At 45.8% G+C, this 17,698-nt stretch overlaps 1 protein-coding gene across 4 annotated transcripts; it reads left to right on the plus strand.

Annotated features, from left to right (window-relative positions):
* The first annotated feature begins 2,131 nt into the window (after positions 1 to 2,131).
* On the plus strand, positions 2,132 to 16,410 carry LOC133922595 (uncharacterized). 4 transcript variants are annotated; one of them, XM_062367983.1, is made up of 15 exons: positions 2,200 to 2,322; positions 2,926 to 2,971; positions 3,413 to 3,622; positions 4,175 to 4,225; positions 4,475 to 4,605; positions 4,685 to 4,801; positions 4,908 to 5,030; positions 5,800 to 5,858; positions 5,994 to 6,163; positions 6,844 to 6,897; positions 7,537 to 7,646; positions 8,088 to 8,201; positions 8,283 to 8,408; positions 8,565 to 8,624; positions 16,076 to 16,410. In XM_062367983.1, the coding sequence occupies exons 3-14, from the start codon at positions 3,446 to 3,448 to the stop codon at positions 8,590 to 8,592; spliced, it is 1,260 nt and encodes a 419-aa protein (XP_062223967.1). In that variant the 5' UTR covers positions 2,200 to 2,322; positions 2,926 to 2,971; positions 3,413 to 3,445; the 3' UTR covers positions 8,593 to 8,624; positions 16,076 to 16,410. The 4 variants fall into 4 exon arrangements, with proteins under 4 accessions (XP_062223968.1, XP_062223967.1, XP_062223966.1 ...); XM_062367982.1 differs by having other exon boundaries at positions 16,155 to 16,410; XM_062367981.1 differs by lacking the exon at positions 16,076 to 16,410 and having other exon boundaries at positions 8,565 to 8,779.
* The last annotated feature ends 1,288 nt before the right edge of the window (positions 16,411 to 17,698 follow it).

A 17,698-nucleotide genomic window follows, 5' to 3' on the forward strand; every position in this document is an offset into this window, starting at 1 on the left:
TAAAAAGAAGTAGACACATAAATTCATATTGAAGAGGACTAAAATTTAAATAGTCTAATCATATATCCACACTCTCAAATAACACAGCTAGTTCCTCACTGTTGTAATCACGAACTCAATGTGCACGTGCACCTTGGTTGCTTGAGAGCTGGGATACATCATCAGCACTAAGTAATATAGCACTTTTGGAAGCATAACGTGCAATCAAATGTCAGCTTCAACGAAAGATGACGAGCAACACTAGTAAAACAAATTTGTGCTTGGATGCCATCGTTCTGCACACAAAGGAAAATTGTGCATGGTTCCCACTCGTTCGCTACGAGAAAAAGTGCTACATATATACCCGTCGATCGATTTCGACTACGAGCCATGAAGACAATACATTTTTTAAATTGTCAGGATGTCTTCATAGAAGATGGCAGAAAATTCTTTTTCGTAATTAAAGCTTAATCGGAGCCATGATTGAGTTTTTCTTGATCAAGTGCCATCGTTATCATGCAGCTTTGGGAATGGGCCGAAAAGGCCTAGGACAGTCCGGCCTAAGGTCGTGAGTTTCCGGAGGCCGCAACCCGCTAATCAAAGAGCAGCCCGGAATGAAAATTCCGAACCTGTACGACAAAGAAATCTATGTCAGGTTCTGCCAGTTTGATGGGTAAAGCTAGCTTTCCTGAATCCTACGAAATACCTGTCCAACGAGCCAAGGCCGAACAAAGATCTCACAAGTGAACCAATCGCGTCCTAGGGCGATTTGGGACATCACGAACTAATATCTCAATGTTGTCACATCATATGACATAAACATCGGGTCCTCTTTACCTAGTGTCTACATTGAAGACCAAATCTGAGGTCTGCGACACTGAGAATCTAACTCGGTGGGTTTGGCCACCTTTTGTGCTTAGTCGCCGAGCTCCGTACTCATTCGCAACTAATATATATTTCTCCTCATCTTACATCGTATAAGACATAAATTATCAGATGTATATTTTATATTGTCCATCTATTAGATTTTGAGCCCAGCTAATATCTTCCGAAAGATACTAGCTAATGTCCCTCTCTTGATTATGAGAAAGAGGTTCTACTAATTCTATAGACTAGAAATCCGGCTGTTTTTTTTCCAATCCCCCTTTGCACGAATCTCAACGGTCCAGATTGGAATGTGATACCTCATGGACTTCAAAAAATCCACATCCAACGATCAGGTCACATTGCAATAAAACACATGACATTCTCCAGTACAAAAAATCACAAAATTCAAGAACCGAGACTTGCCAACTGTAGTCAAACTCCACAGCCAAGCCAACGAATCCTCTGCAGTCGGGTTGTTCACCCAGAATACTTCATTTGTCCCCTGTGCAAAAATTAATTGTAGCAGAGGATCTGGACCATGCAAATCGGATCTGACGGCTCAAAATGAGGTGAAGTCATAGTGCTGTGCTCCTCTGACATGATTTGTGCCGGGGCCGTGCAAGTTTGGTGCACCAATGCATTTAGGGGTTGATTGTTTGCGAACAATCTAGTCCAGTAGATACATATAGTCTTGTAAAGAAGCTTATTTAGTTACCTGTATGCATTATTTTAGCTTGATCTGATAGATATAATTGTACACCTGTAGCCTAGCTCAGTGAAGGTAGGCTCATGCATTCACTTATACAGGCTGGATTACTTATCAGTATCATAAAATCACTTTTATACGAACAATTAATCATAATCTCAACTCTTACATTCGCTTATACAATCTCAGATTTAATCAAACAAATAAAAACTCAACTCAGTATGTCTAGATAAATATAAAAAAACATTTTTTTAATAAATTTAATTCTATTCAACCTGAACATATAATCTATACGGATAAAATATATACGAGGAACCAATCGTACCGAGAGGATCCGGAGGACATGATTTGTGCTGGGGCCGTGCAAGTTTGGTGCACCAATGCCGCACAGCCACAGCAGGGCCATGCTTTTGATGTTTGAGCAGTGGAGGATGCAGAGTCGCTCGGAGGTGACAGCTGGCGCTTTCTGTCCAAGAGATCACAACCCAACACCGTCGCTTCGATCAGACGCGACACGATTGATCCGCTGATGCTAATCTCCCACCAGCATTGCGCTGCTACACCCACCAGACACGTGCCCCCGGGCCGCGCCCCCACATTTAAACGTCCCGCTCGCCACCCATCCCTCTCCTTTCCAATCCACGCGCCTCTCTCTCTCTCTCCAGTTCCCCATCCCACCAAACCATTTGCTCCCCAATCCCCGACGAGTCGGAAGGGATCGGAGGCGCAATCTCCTGAACAGCATCCTCCAGCGAGGCGCCGACGCACTGGTGAGCTCGATTCGCGATCCCGCCTCATTTTTTTTTTCGCCGTTCTCGTCGGTGATCAAGCGAGGGGAGCGAGGTGCTCGTCGCGGGCACTGATTTTTGGGGCTGTTTTGGGATTCGGAGATGGGTTTTCCGGCTAGATCGCGGGGGGTGCGCTTTTGCATGTGACGCTTAGAGCATTCCCTCCGTTTGGTGGAGGTGCGTTGCTGTTCCGGTAATCTCACTGTGCGGCGTGCGCGTGACGCTATGGAGTGGCTGGTACCACCACGCGACGCTGTTGTTGGGTGGCCGTTCCGTTCGGATTGCGTGTGGTTCTCATATTTCGCATTGCTGTTCCGGTAATCTCACTGTGCATGCGTCGGTGGTGGATTTGGATCTGCGGTGTCAAGGTTTGGTGCTCACTGTTTTTGTTGCGGATCATGTGTGCGACGTGATTTTAAGGCACATTGCGGTGAGTGATATTGATCGTGAGGTGCTATGTGCGCCTGGAGTCTTATTGTTTTGGCCAATTCGAACGTCGTGTGAAAATTTGGGTACATGTTTCACAAATTTAGGGGACCTGTACAGTGTTCGGGAGCTGATTTTGCTAATTTTGTTTTGTCGTAGATTGTCCAATCTGAGTGCGTGGCTCCCTCAAATTGGCCTGCTTGCGGTGTGTATTGCTGAATGATGGATACTTTTTATGATCTTCTAATATCCTGTAATGCTTCCATGTTTGCTTACTGCATCTCTGTGCTTCTAAATGATTATTTACTTGGTTTCATTTTATGTTTATTTATTTCACATATGTTTTGTCAGACGATGAAACATATGTGAGCCAAGTGCTTTCATCTGGAAGTGAATTCATCTTTGGTTTGCAGAAACTTGGTCGCTCCTGATATCGATTAGGATGCAATAATTGCATACTCCTTTCCTTTCTGTTATCATGTCATCAACTTTATGCAAATTATCCATCACAAAGTTTCTTTAAAAAAGGTTTCGACTTCTATGTAAGTCAAAAACATAATGCAAACTGGGGCACCGAGTTTCGTTTTACCTAGAGATAAGATAGTGCAAGGCATCTAGATTTCATTCCTCTTTTTCTTTCCAACAGCTATCAACAGAAGCAACTGTTGATCAGCCCAAAATGCCTGTAAGCTTCAAATATTGGGATGACTGCTTGGATCCAGAGGATATGAGATTAATGTGGCAAGATCCTAACGTAAGTAAAGAGTGGGCTGATGCTGGGGAAGAACAGGGACAGAAAGTTCACCTATCACGGGACCCTGATGGCGAGGCATATCTCACGCAAACTGAAATGATGGTGAGTGGTCAGTTGAATTCCGTAAATCTTGATATTAATTGTTCCAGAATAATGGAAATCATACTGACACCTGTTAAGATTTACTTGGCTCATTTGACTAATCATTTCTGTATCTCGTATGGTGTAATGGCCTTCTAAGTTTCTCAAGAAGGCTATCGGCAGTGACTAGCAAAATTTTCACTCGAGTTAACCAAAGATAAAAAGACTATCAACACTGAGAATTGAGTCGCCAACCATATTGTTTTCTGTTGCAATATTGAACAAGCAACAACAACAAAGCCTTTATCCCAAGCAAGTTGGAGTAGGCTAGACATGGAACCCACAAGATCCAACTAAAAAGATGATGATAAAACAACAATAAATAAGTTGCAATATTGAACAAAGTGGTTATTTATTAAATTAGTGGTTGGGAATTTGTTGCTGCAATGCTGTTTGAAATAAGTTTGCTGAACCATGAAAAAGACTGATAACCAAGGGTGCTCTTTATTCAAAATTCCTTCTGTTGTTTGTGGCTTTACACTGATTCCTGTGTACATTCATTGATTGTTTCAGGCAGTGGCTGGAATTACTGTTCATAGACATTTCCAATCGCAACTAGACCCGGTATTGGCTCTATTGCTCGATGTTGGACTATTATTTGCTCTTCTTTTTTCCTGTAATTATCAAATCCAATACTGGAGTACAAACTGCATGTTTACTTATCGCCACAACACATTGGCTGCGATGGTTTTCTGGATTCTAAAGATAATACTTAACAACAAATGTGTGAGACGAAGAGGTCATAACATAAGCTATCTTATTACTGGTAGATCCTTGTGGACTTTGCTGAGCATGATCTTTCCTCTTGTGCAGTATATGATAGGCGCACTTGCAGAAATTGCAAGTGGAAGGAGACTCTTTGTAGATACCTACGATCGCAAGACTAAAGAGACAAAGGCTGGCATGATGCAGGTGATACCTGAAGTTGCTCAATGGCTTAGCAGGTACTCATCATGCCCGGTTAAGACAATTTACTATCTTTGTCTTCTATGTTCTGAAACTAAATTTATTATTTTTAACAAGGGAACTGGGTTACAAGAATTATGACATTGAAGATAATATCAATTTGCTCTACTGGCCATTTGTAAATGTCTACTTTGGTGCTGCTTACGCAAAATGGCTGTTCTCTTGTGATGACAAGTATGTATTTCATTTGGCACACTATGTTTTGCCATTAACTTCAACGGATATTATCATCTCTGACATTTCAATAGTTAAGACACAATTATTTTACGAAATGCTGCAGGCAAAGAACTGAAGAATTTGTTGTTAGGGCATATAAGGGAGGCAAAAAGAAGGCTACTCACAAATCAACTGCCCCAATTTTCCAGCGTTATCTTTATGTGAAAGAGAGCTTGTTGTCTATAAGGTTTCTTTCTTAATAGTTTCTTTCCGTGTTGCACATCTAACTTTCTTATGTTCTACAGCAGTGTGCCTTAGCTAAATTTGTTTCTCTTAGCACATGTGGCGCATGAAGGTCCTGTTGTACAGAGCTTGACTTATGTGCAGGACTAGTAAGCCCAGGCTGGGGGAAGATGGTTTGTTCTTATAATAGCTGGGCTTTAAGCCAAAACTTGACTTGCTTGACAGGGTTTGGGCCTGCAGTAGGTCTCATGTCAAGTTAAAACCCCTAAAATAATTGAGTTCATAATAAAAATAAAAATGTTGGGCTTCAAGCCTTTATAGTGTTGTTATCTATCATTCTACTATTATATTGGAATGTAGTAACCTACAATGGACATGAAGATTAATCATTTCTGTTCATCTGACACTCCAATGTATGAAGTCAATGAACTAAGCAGTTTTTTCAGGAAGCAATCTTTTCCTGATGATTGTATTGCGAAGTAGATCTAACTAATGTATTCAGAACTTCAGGCTACATGGATTGAATGTTATCTAAAAATCATCCTTTACAGGGCTTTAAAACTCCCTAGTCCCTATATCCCATCAAATATCCATTCAGGTTAGCACCGCAGAAACTACATAGCGAACTGAAATCAGAATGCTATGCTTTTGCAGATAAAGCTATGCCTTTGTTTGAAGTTTGAACTTATATCCAGCTTCATCAGTACACTTTCATATGTTCCCTTTGGAAGTTTGAACCTGTTGACAGACTGTTTCCCACTATTTTTGGGCAGACAACCAGAAAATTGCAATGATCTTACTCCTGATATCCTAGCAGATTCCTCAAGCACAGGTTACATTTTACTTTGTTGCTATTTTTTTTTCTTATTCTAGGTACATGTGATGTTGAGCTATGGGCCAAACATAATGACATATGATCTTCCACCATAAAAAACAAGCTGATATCTTGTCATCATTTTTGAGTCAGGAACACAGTTGATATATTGGGATTCCAAGGTATCAGAGGGAGATATGGATGCAATGTGGAGACATCATGATGTGCTTAAGGAGTGGACAAAATCTGGTGAGAGACGTGGAAATGTACGATTCTCCCTTGATGCAAAGAAGAGGCCTTACCTTTCTCGCGTGGAGGTGAAGGTAAATGTGATTATGAATATTTGAATATGCCATATTTACTTCACATTTCTCCACTTCTGTTCTAAAAAAACACTCCACTAATAACAATACGGATTTATGATTTGTACATTGGGAGATCACAGAAGCACTACTCAACTTCCGAATTGACCTAGTAAAGTTATGACTTTGATTTTATCAAAAGAACCTCTCATGTGGATGCCATGTAACAGAATAACTGTATTGTTTTGCATAGCCCATATTGCAGTATAGTGTATAGGCATAGTTGTTTGCTAGTAGTCTGCTGCTTCCCGTGCAATTCAGACGTTTCGTTATGGCCAGGTCCCTAAGTTCCGCAGCTTGTTTTAGGATGGTACCTTATTATGTATTCAGTACATCCAAACTATAGTTTGTTACGTTTTTGTATTTGCTAGTCTGGAAAAGGTGAAAATCCTCACCATTTTTTTTTTTTTTTTTTGAGGAATGCCTCACCATCTGCGATATACACTTTCCCTATCATGCGATTCCCAGCGCCATGACCAAATATTGTCCAGAGGAATATTTGCTATCTTTTACTTAAATGCCATCGCCTCACTCCTTATTTGATAGGAACACTATTTATCATCTCATCGTTGGTGAATTTGCCACCAATACGTTAATTTCCCTTTATGGCAGACCTGTGCAATTTTGAATTATGATTTCAGGCTGTTGCTGAAATAACCATATCACGCCATTTGAGCTCAAGAGGAGTAAAACCGGTAAGTTTTGGATTGAGAAGCCAGTGCATGCTAATCTACCAGATAATGTAATGTCATGTACCAATAAAAGATGCCACCTCTTTGTGGTCCTTCTCCAATTGTAAATTTGTAATGAGGTGAAACACAAACATGTTTTCGCACCAAAAGCATCCATCATTTAGCTCTTAGAGCTTTTTCTTTGTTATATTGTATTACATTTGAAGGCCTAAACTTAGTACCCAAGTATGAGTATCCATCACATGCTATGGTCGCCATATTTTGGTCTTCAGTTCATGCAACATCATTGTATAACTGGTGCATTTGCAGGATATTTCTCATAATATTTCGTTTATTTTCTCTTACGCTATGAATGTTCGAATATTATGTAAATGTCCAAAAATCCCTATTTTTCTTGCTTGTTATATTGAACATGTTACATTCATACACTTTGGGTTTGTCGATCACGTTAGGATATATCTCCTGTCAAAATGATGAATAAAATAAGTAATTTGGGTTGGAAGTCCAATGATATTGACCTATGCAGATGCCTGTCCTATTAACAGTAAATATATATTTAGAATTTCTTATAGTTAGTTTTATGAACTCCTGCATTAAATTAATATCTATTGAGTTCTCTATTTCTGATTGAAATCTGCACAGGAAGCTCTTGCGGCTCTTGCAGAGGTATGCAGTATGCGCTTTGTCCATGGAGTAAGTACCCGGACTGGATTGATGGGAATAGACTACCCTACTGCCGCATGGCTTTCCAGGCAAGTGAGATATTGTGTTTACCATACACTTCCACTAGCCATGAAGTTGCATACTGTATCAAAAAATTATGGTGAGCTAATTTGGAGTATCAGTAGGAGAATAGCGTTTTGAATTGTACTGGTCATCCCAACAAACTGTAACCCCCTTTTGTTTTACCTCCTTGTTTCTTTTGCAAGATAGTTGAACTTCAGTTTTGGCCTATACTGTTCCACTAGTATGTATGCAGTGATAAAAGTATACTACTATCCAATACTAAAATTCTTTCCATAACTTTAGAAGTCAGATAAAAGCATGCTTGAGTGGAATATCTGGAAAATTAACTAGGCACTAGAAATAGTTGGTTGCTTAGGCTATCGGGTGCAAAGCTGCCACTGCTCTGCGTCTATAATACTATTACAATTTCCATGTAAACTTACCTGCAGTTCCCTTTGGATACACAGAGATTGTGGCTATAGGGCGTACACAGTCATCTCTGTGGATGATCTCTACAATCCTTTTGCATCCATGTACTTTGGCGCCGCTTACTTGGGATGGTTGTCGCAATACGAAGGAAGGTCAGTTGAAACAGATCGAACGCTTTCTTCATCTTAGTAGATTCATGAACTTCTACAAAGAGCTGGTGCATTCTATTTCAGGGAAAGGAGCCATGAATTCATTGTTCAAGCTTACCTGGGGGGACCAGAAAATGTTAACGTCCAGGAAACTGGCCCGTTTTGGAACCAATTCCTGGAAGTATTAAAACACTATCAAGATCCAAAGAAGTACGCTTCTGATTCTTTTACTACATTTTTATGTTCATAAATGCCAAGCATACCTTGGACATCAGAGTTCATTTTCTGACTATGTTACTTAGCAATCTCATAAATGGGCATTGGTTTGCTCATTTCTAATTATACTAGTAAATTGTACATTTTCAGGGACCATACAAGCTGTTGTATTTTGTGAAGTTGTCTGATATGTCTCTGTGGTTGCTGAAGGTATTTATTTCATTCCGACCCCATCTTATCATTCTATTTTACTACTTTAATATTTTTAGCGAACAATGTGTATTTTTCTTTTTTTTTCTCTCTTATGAAAACACTTGTCAGGCTAGCAAGGATTTCATAGTACTTTAATGTTGTTTTTGCTGATATGGTCTTCCCGATGCCTCCTTTTATCTCACACATGTCCCTAACTAGCATAATGTTCACTTAGCCATTTATCTCGAGTAGTGCATTAGGAATGATTATTTTTATAGATAAGAATTTGATTCTTGCCGGGTAATTGCAGAACTAGTTGTGCTTCGAAACTGTATGGTGACTCAGATTATGAGTTTGGGACACTGTCAGATACCTTTCTCTTCTTTATATGCCAGATGGAGAACTGTTGGAGTGTATTTCTGTAAGAATAGTTTGTGGACCCTCGTTATCTTCCAACGCAATCAATGAGTTCGAAACCAATAGTTTTTTTCGAATACGCAGGAGAGTTACGTATCATTGTATTAAGAAGAGATAATGAATAGATAGTTTTACGCAACGCCCCTGGCTAGGTTACAATAGCTGCCAAAAGCAGTAAGAACGATCAAGAAATAGGAGATTACAGAAAAAGGAGGCAACAAGAAGTCCACAAGCCTGTGCTAGATCATAGGATCATGACAGAAGAACGCAACCGCTCCATGGTGATCGCCAAATGCCTCGCTCCTGCTTCGCACCATCGGACGATGTCGTCTCTGATAAGAGCAACCTAGGAATCCGAGGAGATGCGATGGTTGTTGAAAATGATATCGTTACGTGCTAGCCAGAGCCTCCACCAGGTGAGAAGAATTAGCGAGTCTACTCCCTTTCGAAAGCTCGAAGCCACACAACACCGAAGGTCTAACCACCAAACAATGAGTGAGACTGCCGTAGCAGGAGCTTGGATTCCCAAAATCCTCCACCAAAGCTCGCGATCCACATGGCAATGGAGAAACAAGTGATTTGTAGTTTCGGGCAATTGTGAGCAATGGGTGCAAGAGTCGTCGGGTTGAAGGCCATGCTGGCGCCTACGAACCGTAATCCAGAGCCGACCGTGCAAGGCCAACCAAGCAAAGAATTCGACCTTGTATGGAGCCCAAGATTTCCACACCAACGAAGCACCCTTGAAGCTAACGGATCCCAATAACATGGCCTGATAAGCCGAATTGGAAAAGTAGTGCCCCTAATTCATCCATCTCCAGACGAAGCGATCTGCAACGTTGCTCAAGTTAACAGAATCGACTAGGCTCCACACATGCAGGAATTGCACAAGCACAGGCACCGTCAGGGGGCCAGTAATGTCCTAAGCCCATCTACGATTGTGCAACGCCTCCCGCACCGCCCTTTTCTTTGAGATCAATGGAGCTACGCACTTGATCAGCTCAGGCGCGATAGCCTTTATAGACTGCACGTTGAGCCATGGATCAGACTAGAAGAGAAAGGAAGCACTGTCACCCAATTCGAACCTGGTAGACGCGAGGAACAAAGCTTGGACCTCACGCTCATGATGAAGAGGAAGGTTGGCCTATGGCTTCGTCGGGTCGACCCACTGCCACCACAACCATCTGAGGCGAAGGGCAAACCCGGCGAGGCGAAGATCCTGGATGCCAAGGCCTCCGAACCCCAGAGGCCGGCAGACACAGGACCAAGATAGGGAACAACGCCCCTCGGTCGTCTCCTTGTCGCTTGCCCATAAGAAAGCTTTTCTAACCTTGTCAATTTCCTTTATCACCCACGGGGGCACAACTATGGACATAAGCGTGTGCAACAGCGTCGAGGAGAGAACCGAGCGCACAAGGGTCGCCCGCCGCGGCTTAGAAATCAACTTGCCCAGCCAAGTAGGAAGTTTAGCTGCAACCTTGTCAACAATAGGCTGCAGGTGGCATTTGAGAAGCGGGCGATTGTCAGAGGAACTCCAAAGTATTGGATAGGGAAAGATGAGGAGCCGCAAGGAAGCAGCTCATTGATAGTGTTGATGTCCTCCTTAGAACAACATATGGGGACGGTGGCATATTTGTTCAGATTAGTTCTTAGGCTCGAGGCCTCCCCAAAGAAGTTAAGGATGGACAAATGAGCGTTAATTTCTTGTCGAGTTGGCTATAAGAACAACACCACGTCATCTGCATAGAGGGAGCAACGGTGATGGATAGAACCGTGGCCAATCGGATCAATAACAGCAGCCTCATCGGCCAAGGTTAGAAGACGAGCTAGAGCATCCATGACTAGCACGAACAAGAATGGCAACATGGAGCCCCCCTGTTTGAGCCCTCTGGAATGAAAGATAGGAGGCCCGGGGAGAGAATTAAGGAGGATCCTAATTGTCGAAGAGCCCAAGAGCGCTTCGATCCAACTGCACCAACGGGGGTCGAAACCCCAAGCTCTCAAGACATCCAAGAGGAAAGCCCAGCTAACCGAGTCGAAAGCTTCCGAAATGTCGAGTTTGAGGAGGATCTTTTGTCGGTTGATTTTCTTGAGTAACTTCGTCGTGGAATGCACAAGCTTGAAGTTGTCGTGAATACAACGTCCGATGATAAAAGCACTCTAGCTGCATGTGATGAGAGAATTGAGCCGCGGTGTAAGCCAGAGAGCCAAGGCCTTGGAGATCAACTTGCCGACACCGTGGATCAAACTTATCGGGCGGAAGTCGGCTGGAGAGGTGGCAGGTTTCGCCTTGGGCAGCGAAGTGACTAAAGCGCTGTTCAGAGAGGCAAGCCCCCTACGATCACCGAGATCAAAGGCCCTGGTGGCCAGCATGACGTCGTTAAGAATGATTGGCCAAGCGATGCAGTAAAATTCAACCATGAACCCATCGGGTCCCGACGATTTGTTGAAAGGCATGCACTTAATGGCAGTCGCAACTTTTTCCTCAGAGAGAGGCAAGTCCAGTGAACCCATGTACAGGTGGCTGATCTCGAGCGCAGATAGATTGACGGAGAAGTCCCTGGCTGGAGCTACTCCAAGGATGGAGTTGAAATGAGAATGCAAAGCGCTCTCCATGTCAGAATGCGACGAGAGTGGGCCTTCCGGAGTGGAGAGGGAGTTGATGAAGTTCTTTTGTGCTCGGGATTTGGCATATGAATGAAAGAGCCGGGAGTCAACATCGCCTTCCCGCAACCAGGTGATCCTGGAACGGCTCCTCGCCATTGTACGCTCCAGGGAGGCTAAGACGTTTGAGATCCTTACGAAGCAAAGACTTAGCAGAAGAAAGAGCTCTGCCATCCTAGGCGGATTCCAAGCGAACGATGACCTCTCAAGCAAGAAGAAGCTGCTCCTTAATGTTGCCTACAATCCTACTATTCCGGCTTTGCAGTTCCTTGGCAACGCGTGAGAGCAGAAGGTGCAGATGCATGAGCAGAGCTTTGGCATGTTCACTAGGCAGCAGGAACCAACCACGCTTGGTAGCTTGCAGACAACCAGGCAACTTGGTCCAGAGAGCTTCGAACTGGAAACGACGACGCCCCTGGGAGAGCACCGAAGTTGAGGGGAGCAGTGGACAGTGGTCGGAGCACTCCGAGGACAAGGCTTGCAAGAGACAATCTGGAAAGGCCACATCCCACTCCGAAGAAATCAAAGCTTGGTCCAACCGCACCAGAGTGTGGGAGGCCCTCTCATTAGACCATGTGTAGCGCCTCCCAAAAAGATGCAGATCTTTCATCTCGTGGTCAGAGATGAAGCGACGGAAATGAGCAACTATCGCTTATTAAGGTTAGAGGTTTTATTGTCGGCTGCCGAGGCTATCATGTTGAAGTCTCCAATGATCAACGATGGTCCCAGCGACTATGAATGGATCCCGACGAGCTCAGATAGGAAGGTGTCTTTCAAGTTGTCATCATTTGGTCTGTACACTGCTGTTAGGAAAAAGTCACCGGCTACTTCCGAGGAGATGCAGACCGTGACAGAGAATCGCGGCATCTGGACTGCAGACAGGGAGTGTGGGTGTCGGCAGGCAACTAACACGCCATCGTGAGTGCCGGAGGCAGGCAAAAAGGAGTATCCCGAAACAGCAGGACCACAAAATTCATTCACTAGGAAGGGAGTAACAACCTCCAACTTAGTTTTGATCAAACACACAACCGATGCACCATGGTCTGCGACCAAAGCACGAACCACGTTACGCCGAGCCTCACAATTGAGACTACGAACATTCCAGTTGAGGATGTTAAGGTTATCCATCAATGGAGACGACCGCAAGGAGACCAATTCACCACTCAAGCTGAGGGGCCTGAGGGAGAAGATGCCTCCCCTGCAAAGAGACCATGTGCGGGGAAAAGTTCTTGAATCGCTTGAATGTGTTGCTCAGTAAGCGGCTTCTCGAAAAGCCATAGGTATTCCTGATGCTGGTGGGGGGGGGGGGGGAACAGCTACACCATCCTTGATATTGCCCAAGCGGGGCATCAGGGGATTTCTCCCTGCTTGGATGGCCAAACAGCGGAAACCCGACTCTTAGCGGCCAAACAGGAGCTTCACCGAGGACCTTGGTTAGACACGAGATGGAGTCGGCGGGGAGGTGACCTGAGGGGGTGGGGATCTCCCTAGTGAGGCTTTGAAGGAAGGCCTGAACGGACGAACCCAAAGTAGCCTGGGCGTCCACGTTCCCTTCGGATCTAGCATGCACAGTGTTGGCTTGTCCCTTAGAGGCAGCATCAATAGCGGATATGGGCTGACGCCGATTCAGAAGGCGCCTATTGTTCGTCTGGCAATGCGTCATGGAGCCACGCCTCGAGCCGGGCAGCCACGCCGGGCTCTATGTGCACCTGGAGGCACAACGGGAAGTGGGCCGTGGCCCCGGGCCTGAAGATATAGGGCTGTCACTAACGTGACTCACATCAATAGGGGAGCCAGCGACTAGAGCCCCAGGGGACACCGCAAGCGCAGAACCCACCCGTGATGTGGGAAATCTGCAACGCCTCATGTACACCAGAGATATGTGTCGACGACGCATTGGCGGAGATGGAGCACGTGGCGCTAGGCTGGGGCATACCAAAGGCACAAGACCAGGATGACATTGTACTATAGCGAGTCCCGAGGAGAGCTCCATAGACATAGGGTCAAAGGCAGTAGCAGTAGGCCCTTCACGAGTTGGAAGAGAGATAACAACAGGGTTCGTGAACCCTGTTAGAGGCTCTTCAAAAGGCAGCAGCTTGTGACGCGAGGCATCTGCTCCCCTCGCGGGAGCTGCAGCATTGGAAATCGAGCCAAAAAAATGAGTGGAAGGAGATGTGCACCAAGCTCGGCTGCGTCGGAAGAACGCCCGCCGCCCATCGAACGCCGTGAGCATGACCGCCTGCCGGAGAGGAAGGCAGGCCCGACGACGAAGATTGCAACGACAAGCCGTAGAACCACCACCCCCATGCTACTGGCAAGACAGCCGTCGAATTCGCCGTTGCCATCTTCAGATGGAATAGAGCCATCGCTGCTCGAAGACGAAGGGTGAAACAAGGCGGATAGAAATGTTGTAGCGCAAGGACCTTTTCTCCATGATGTGGGGCAGGAGATAACGAAAAAGTCGTTGCATGGAGGGGTCCTCATACTGGATCACCCTCTCCGGCTCCGTCACCTCCATCACTACGTTGCTGGGGAAGCCCTGAGGTGAAACACACCAAGCAACCACACGTAGATCCGCGAGGTCTATTCGATCAGCCAAGTTGTCCGCAACGTCAAGCTTCTCGACCCAGCAGCGTTCGCCGAGGAGATGTTGGGCAGTGGGCGCAGATCATGTGTGGGGTGGAACGCCGCGCAGGGCAACAACCGCCTGGTAGGTCAGAACAGCACCAGATGCGTAGGACAACCGCGTCCATGGCCCAAAGAACCAGGTGACAGTGGCCGGTAAAGGTCTTCCCTGGTGGCCAGGATGGTGTCACGGATGGCTTGAGAACTGCAGATGATCAAGAAGTTGTCGGGGAAGAAGGCCTTCACGCTGAATTGCTCAGCCAGGACAAAGAGCTCGCTTGAGAGAAGGAAGGAAAGCTCGCGAGCAGAGAAGCCTTGATGAGCACGATCAACGTATGCTAGGAGTGCTCAACGTATGCTAGGAGTGCCCACCAGAGTTGACCCTCCTCCGCAGCGAACGCAACCGACCATGGGACGATGCGTCGAACCGGCGAGGGAGCGACGCCTGAGTCAATAGCCTCCTGGGCGGAGACCTAGTAGCCAGCGTTGAGGATTGGATCTGCCGGCAAAGGGGGCCCATGTTCACCGGCGGAGAGCCTGGAGGAGATGGCCCCAAGGCCAAGGAGCCTGACGGTGTGGAGCCTTCAGAGCCAGGTCCGAGGTGGCGTGGCGGGGTGGGATCCTCTGCTGCCGAACCGGTTGACGTGGATTGACCAAGGGACGAACGGACGATCTGGCGCCAACCATCAGAGTTCCCAAACCCCGAAGTGGATGAGCGCGGACGCTTGCAATTCTTGGCATGGTGTCGGAACCCTCTACAACGGAAGCATCGGGGAGGAAGATGGCATTCCGCCCGGCGGTGCGTCCACGACAAACAATTGAGGCACCGGCCGTCTAGAGCGGCGGGCCGACAATGCTTGGGGGTAGATGGTGGCTTGCGACGGCGGCCAGCCGGCGGAGCACGATGTCGGTGATGACCGGTGACCAAAGTCCACCCGTCGGAGTCAGCCTGGCTAGACGGGATAGGCTCCGGCACAGAATTGTTGCAAGGGAGAGGCATGGCCAAATGAGTGCGCCGAGCGGCCGCCATGAAGCCATGGGAAAGGGTGGGGCGGGGGACATGCATTGGCCCTTCTTCAAGGAGGACGGCCTTCCCCTTCCGCTCCGCCGGTGGCACGACGCTAGGCAAGGTTGGGCCAGGCGGTACGGACGGAGAAAGCGCGGCTGAGTAAGAACCAGAACAAGGGGAATCGAAGAGCCAACGCTGCTCCTTCGTCCTACCTGAGCACAGGGCGCCGGGCCAGAAGGGGCGAGCCAGAGGAGAGAGGGGAGAAGACGTCGCTGTGGATGCTGGGAGTAGGGGGGTAGGTGGCTGGGAGGCGGTGGACGCCGGGCGCGGGGTGAGGCCCGTGGAGGTGAACGAGGGGAGTCGCTCGCCATTCTTCTTGAAACCAATAGTGAAATGAAAATGATTTGACGCCACTTTGTCCATCTATTACATCCTCTCTTTTTTTTTTCGTTTCTACAAAAGTATAGTTTCTTGCAGAAATACGTCAGACAAAGTATCCTGCCACCATTAGCCTATCTTCGTAATTTGAGTTACTTGGAATAATTCAGCTAGGGCTCATCGCATGCAGTTGCGGTCAAGTTTTTCTATCAGATTACACATGACTTGCTGGTTAGTGTCGTTTGTTTGTACTTTTGTTTTGATGAGATCATGTCTGTTCGTATTTGAACAACTATAGCTTTTTTTTTCTATATTAAATATGGAAAAAGCACTGTCAGCACGGTATATTTTATTCATGCAACATGGTCTGTTATTTTAGTGATTTGAGTGTAAACAGAATAAGGGGTTTATGCGGATGGCAAGTTACGAACTTTCGTCGACGTTTCGCCAAATTTCAGATTACCTCCCCAAGGATTCGGCATTAAGAAGCAGCGCGTTTGTATGGACTCCTTGAGGTGTAGGGCCTATCCTTTCGTAGTGATTGTCTGATCGATCCCATCGCTGTTCTTAGTGCCACTTCCCGCTACATCTGTTCATAACCGTTTTTTCCCCTGGTGAATATATTAACGGCATTTCCGCATGACTCTTTACGTGTATTGGTATATTGTAAAACTCATTTTGTTATAAAGGAACTTTAGAAGAAAAGCTCTCTTATATAGGAGTTTTAAATTCCAATGGCATCTATTTTGCTCATTGTGTAATTGTAAATAGGCGCTAAGACGCGTGCAGTTAGCTTATCTGTTCCAATGTGTAGCATCTTTGTGTGCGACCCACCCTACAGCCTCTCCCACAGATTCCTCTTTGTTCCAATGCAAAGGATCGATCTCCTTTCCAGCCGGTACGGTAGACTCACTGATCGCTTCTCCATCCGAAGCAGTCCCCGTCGCCGTCGACTGCTCCTTTCAGAGTCTTGAGCAAAACTTCACCGTAGTAACCAACGACTATAACGGCCAGGATCATCAGCAGAACCTCAAAAAATCACTTCACAAGCCGTGAACACTGCGTTTCAAAACTGTAGTAGTTCTGAACATGACCATGTTACCATGTGATGTCTTCAGTCTCCCGTAGTAGCAACCACCAGTACCTACCCACTTGAATCGTAACGGACAAACCGCGACGCTTGACCCCATCTGATCATTCGCGCCAGGTGAGCATGAACAAAGCCATCTTCTTGTAAGCTAGCTGAACTCAGTAAGATGCATGGAGGACCGGAACGGATGGGCGGTTGCCCCAATTTGGTCTCCCTGGAGTACTGGTCTTTCCCTGTTATGCTCTGTGGTTGTAAGCAGCGGCGGATCCACTGGTGGGGTGGGGGAGGGGGCAGGGGAGGTCAAGTCCTCCTACCCCGAGCGCATTTGAGAACCCTGGGGCTTTCTTCAAATTTTTTGTGAGAAGTAATTCTACATAGGAAATGATTCTGTGATTAAAAATGATTTTTTAAAATAAAATATATGGAGGAAATGATTCTGTTTAGGAAGTGAATAAGGGGAAACTGTTTTTTCAGCTCCTTAACTTCTAATTTATTTCAGAGAATCACTACCACGGATTTCACTCAGGAAGCTAAAAGGTGAAAACTGCTATTTGGCAGAGCTCCCTTTAATTCTAGTCGAAAAATTGTTCTGAAAACTCTGCTAAACAGGCAAAAAAAGAAAAAAAACTCCTTCTTGATTCTGAATCTATTACTCATTATATGCAGCAATAAGCGCCCAATCAAATTGTGCAGGCATGTGAGAAACCTGACTGACGGATCTCAGGAACCAGGCGCCTACCATATACCAAGCATCCAGCAAAGCAGAACAGATGAGATTAGCATGCAGTAGTTCGTACTAGGAGCATATCAATGCACCATTGCAAACGTGAGAGTGACTCAGCGTACTGCCGATCGATCGATGATGGCTACCTCCACTGCAATCTTGTCGGACGCCCTGCACTGCCGGGATGG

This window comes from Phragmites australis, chromosome 6, assembly GCF_958298935.1.
Source record: "Phragmites australis chromosome 6, lpPhrAust1.1, whole genome shotgun sequence".
In the NCBI taxonomy this organism is placed as follows: domain Eukaryota; kingdom Viridiplantae; phylum Streptophyta; class Magnoliopsida; order Poales; family Poaceae; genus Phragmites; species Phragmites australis.

Coding starts and splice junctions, on each gene's coding strand:
- LOC133922595 (XM_062367984.1), top strand. CDS start 3,446: ATGCCTGTAAGCTTCAAATATTGGGATGACTGCTTGGATCCAGAGGAT. Junction 3,623..4,174: donor TCACGCAAACTGAAATGATG/GTGAGTGGTCAG, acceptor TGATTGTTTCAG/GCAGTGGCTGGAATTACTGT. Junction 6,164..6,843: donor TTTCTCGCGTGGAGGTGAAG/GTAAATGTGATT, acceptor TTATGATTTCAG/GCTGTTGCTGAAATAACCAT.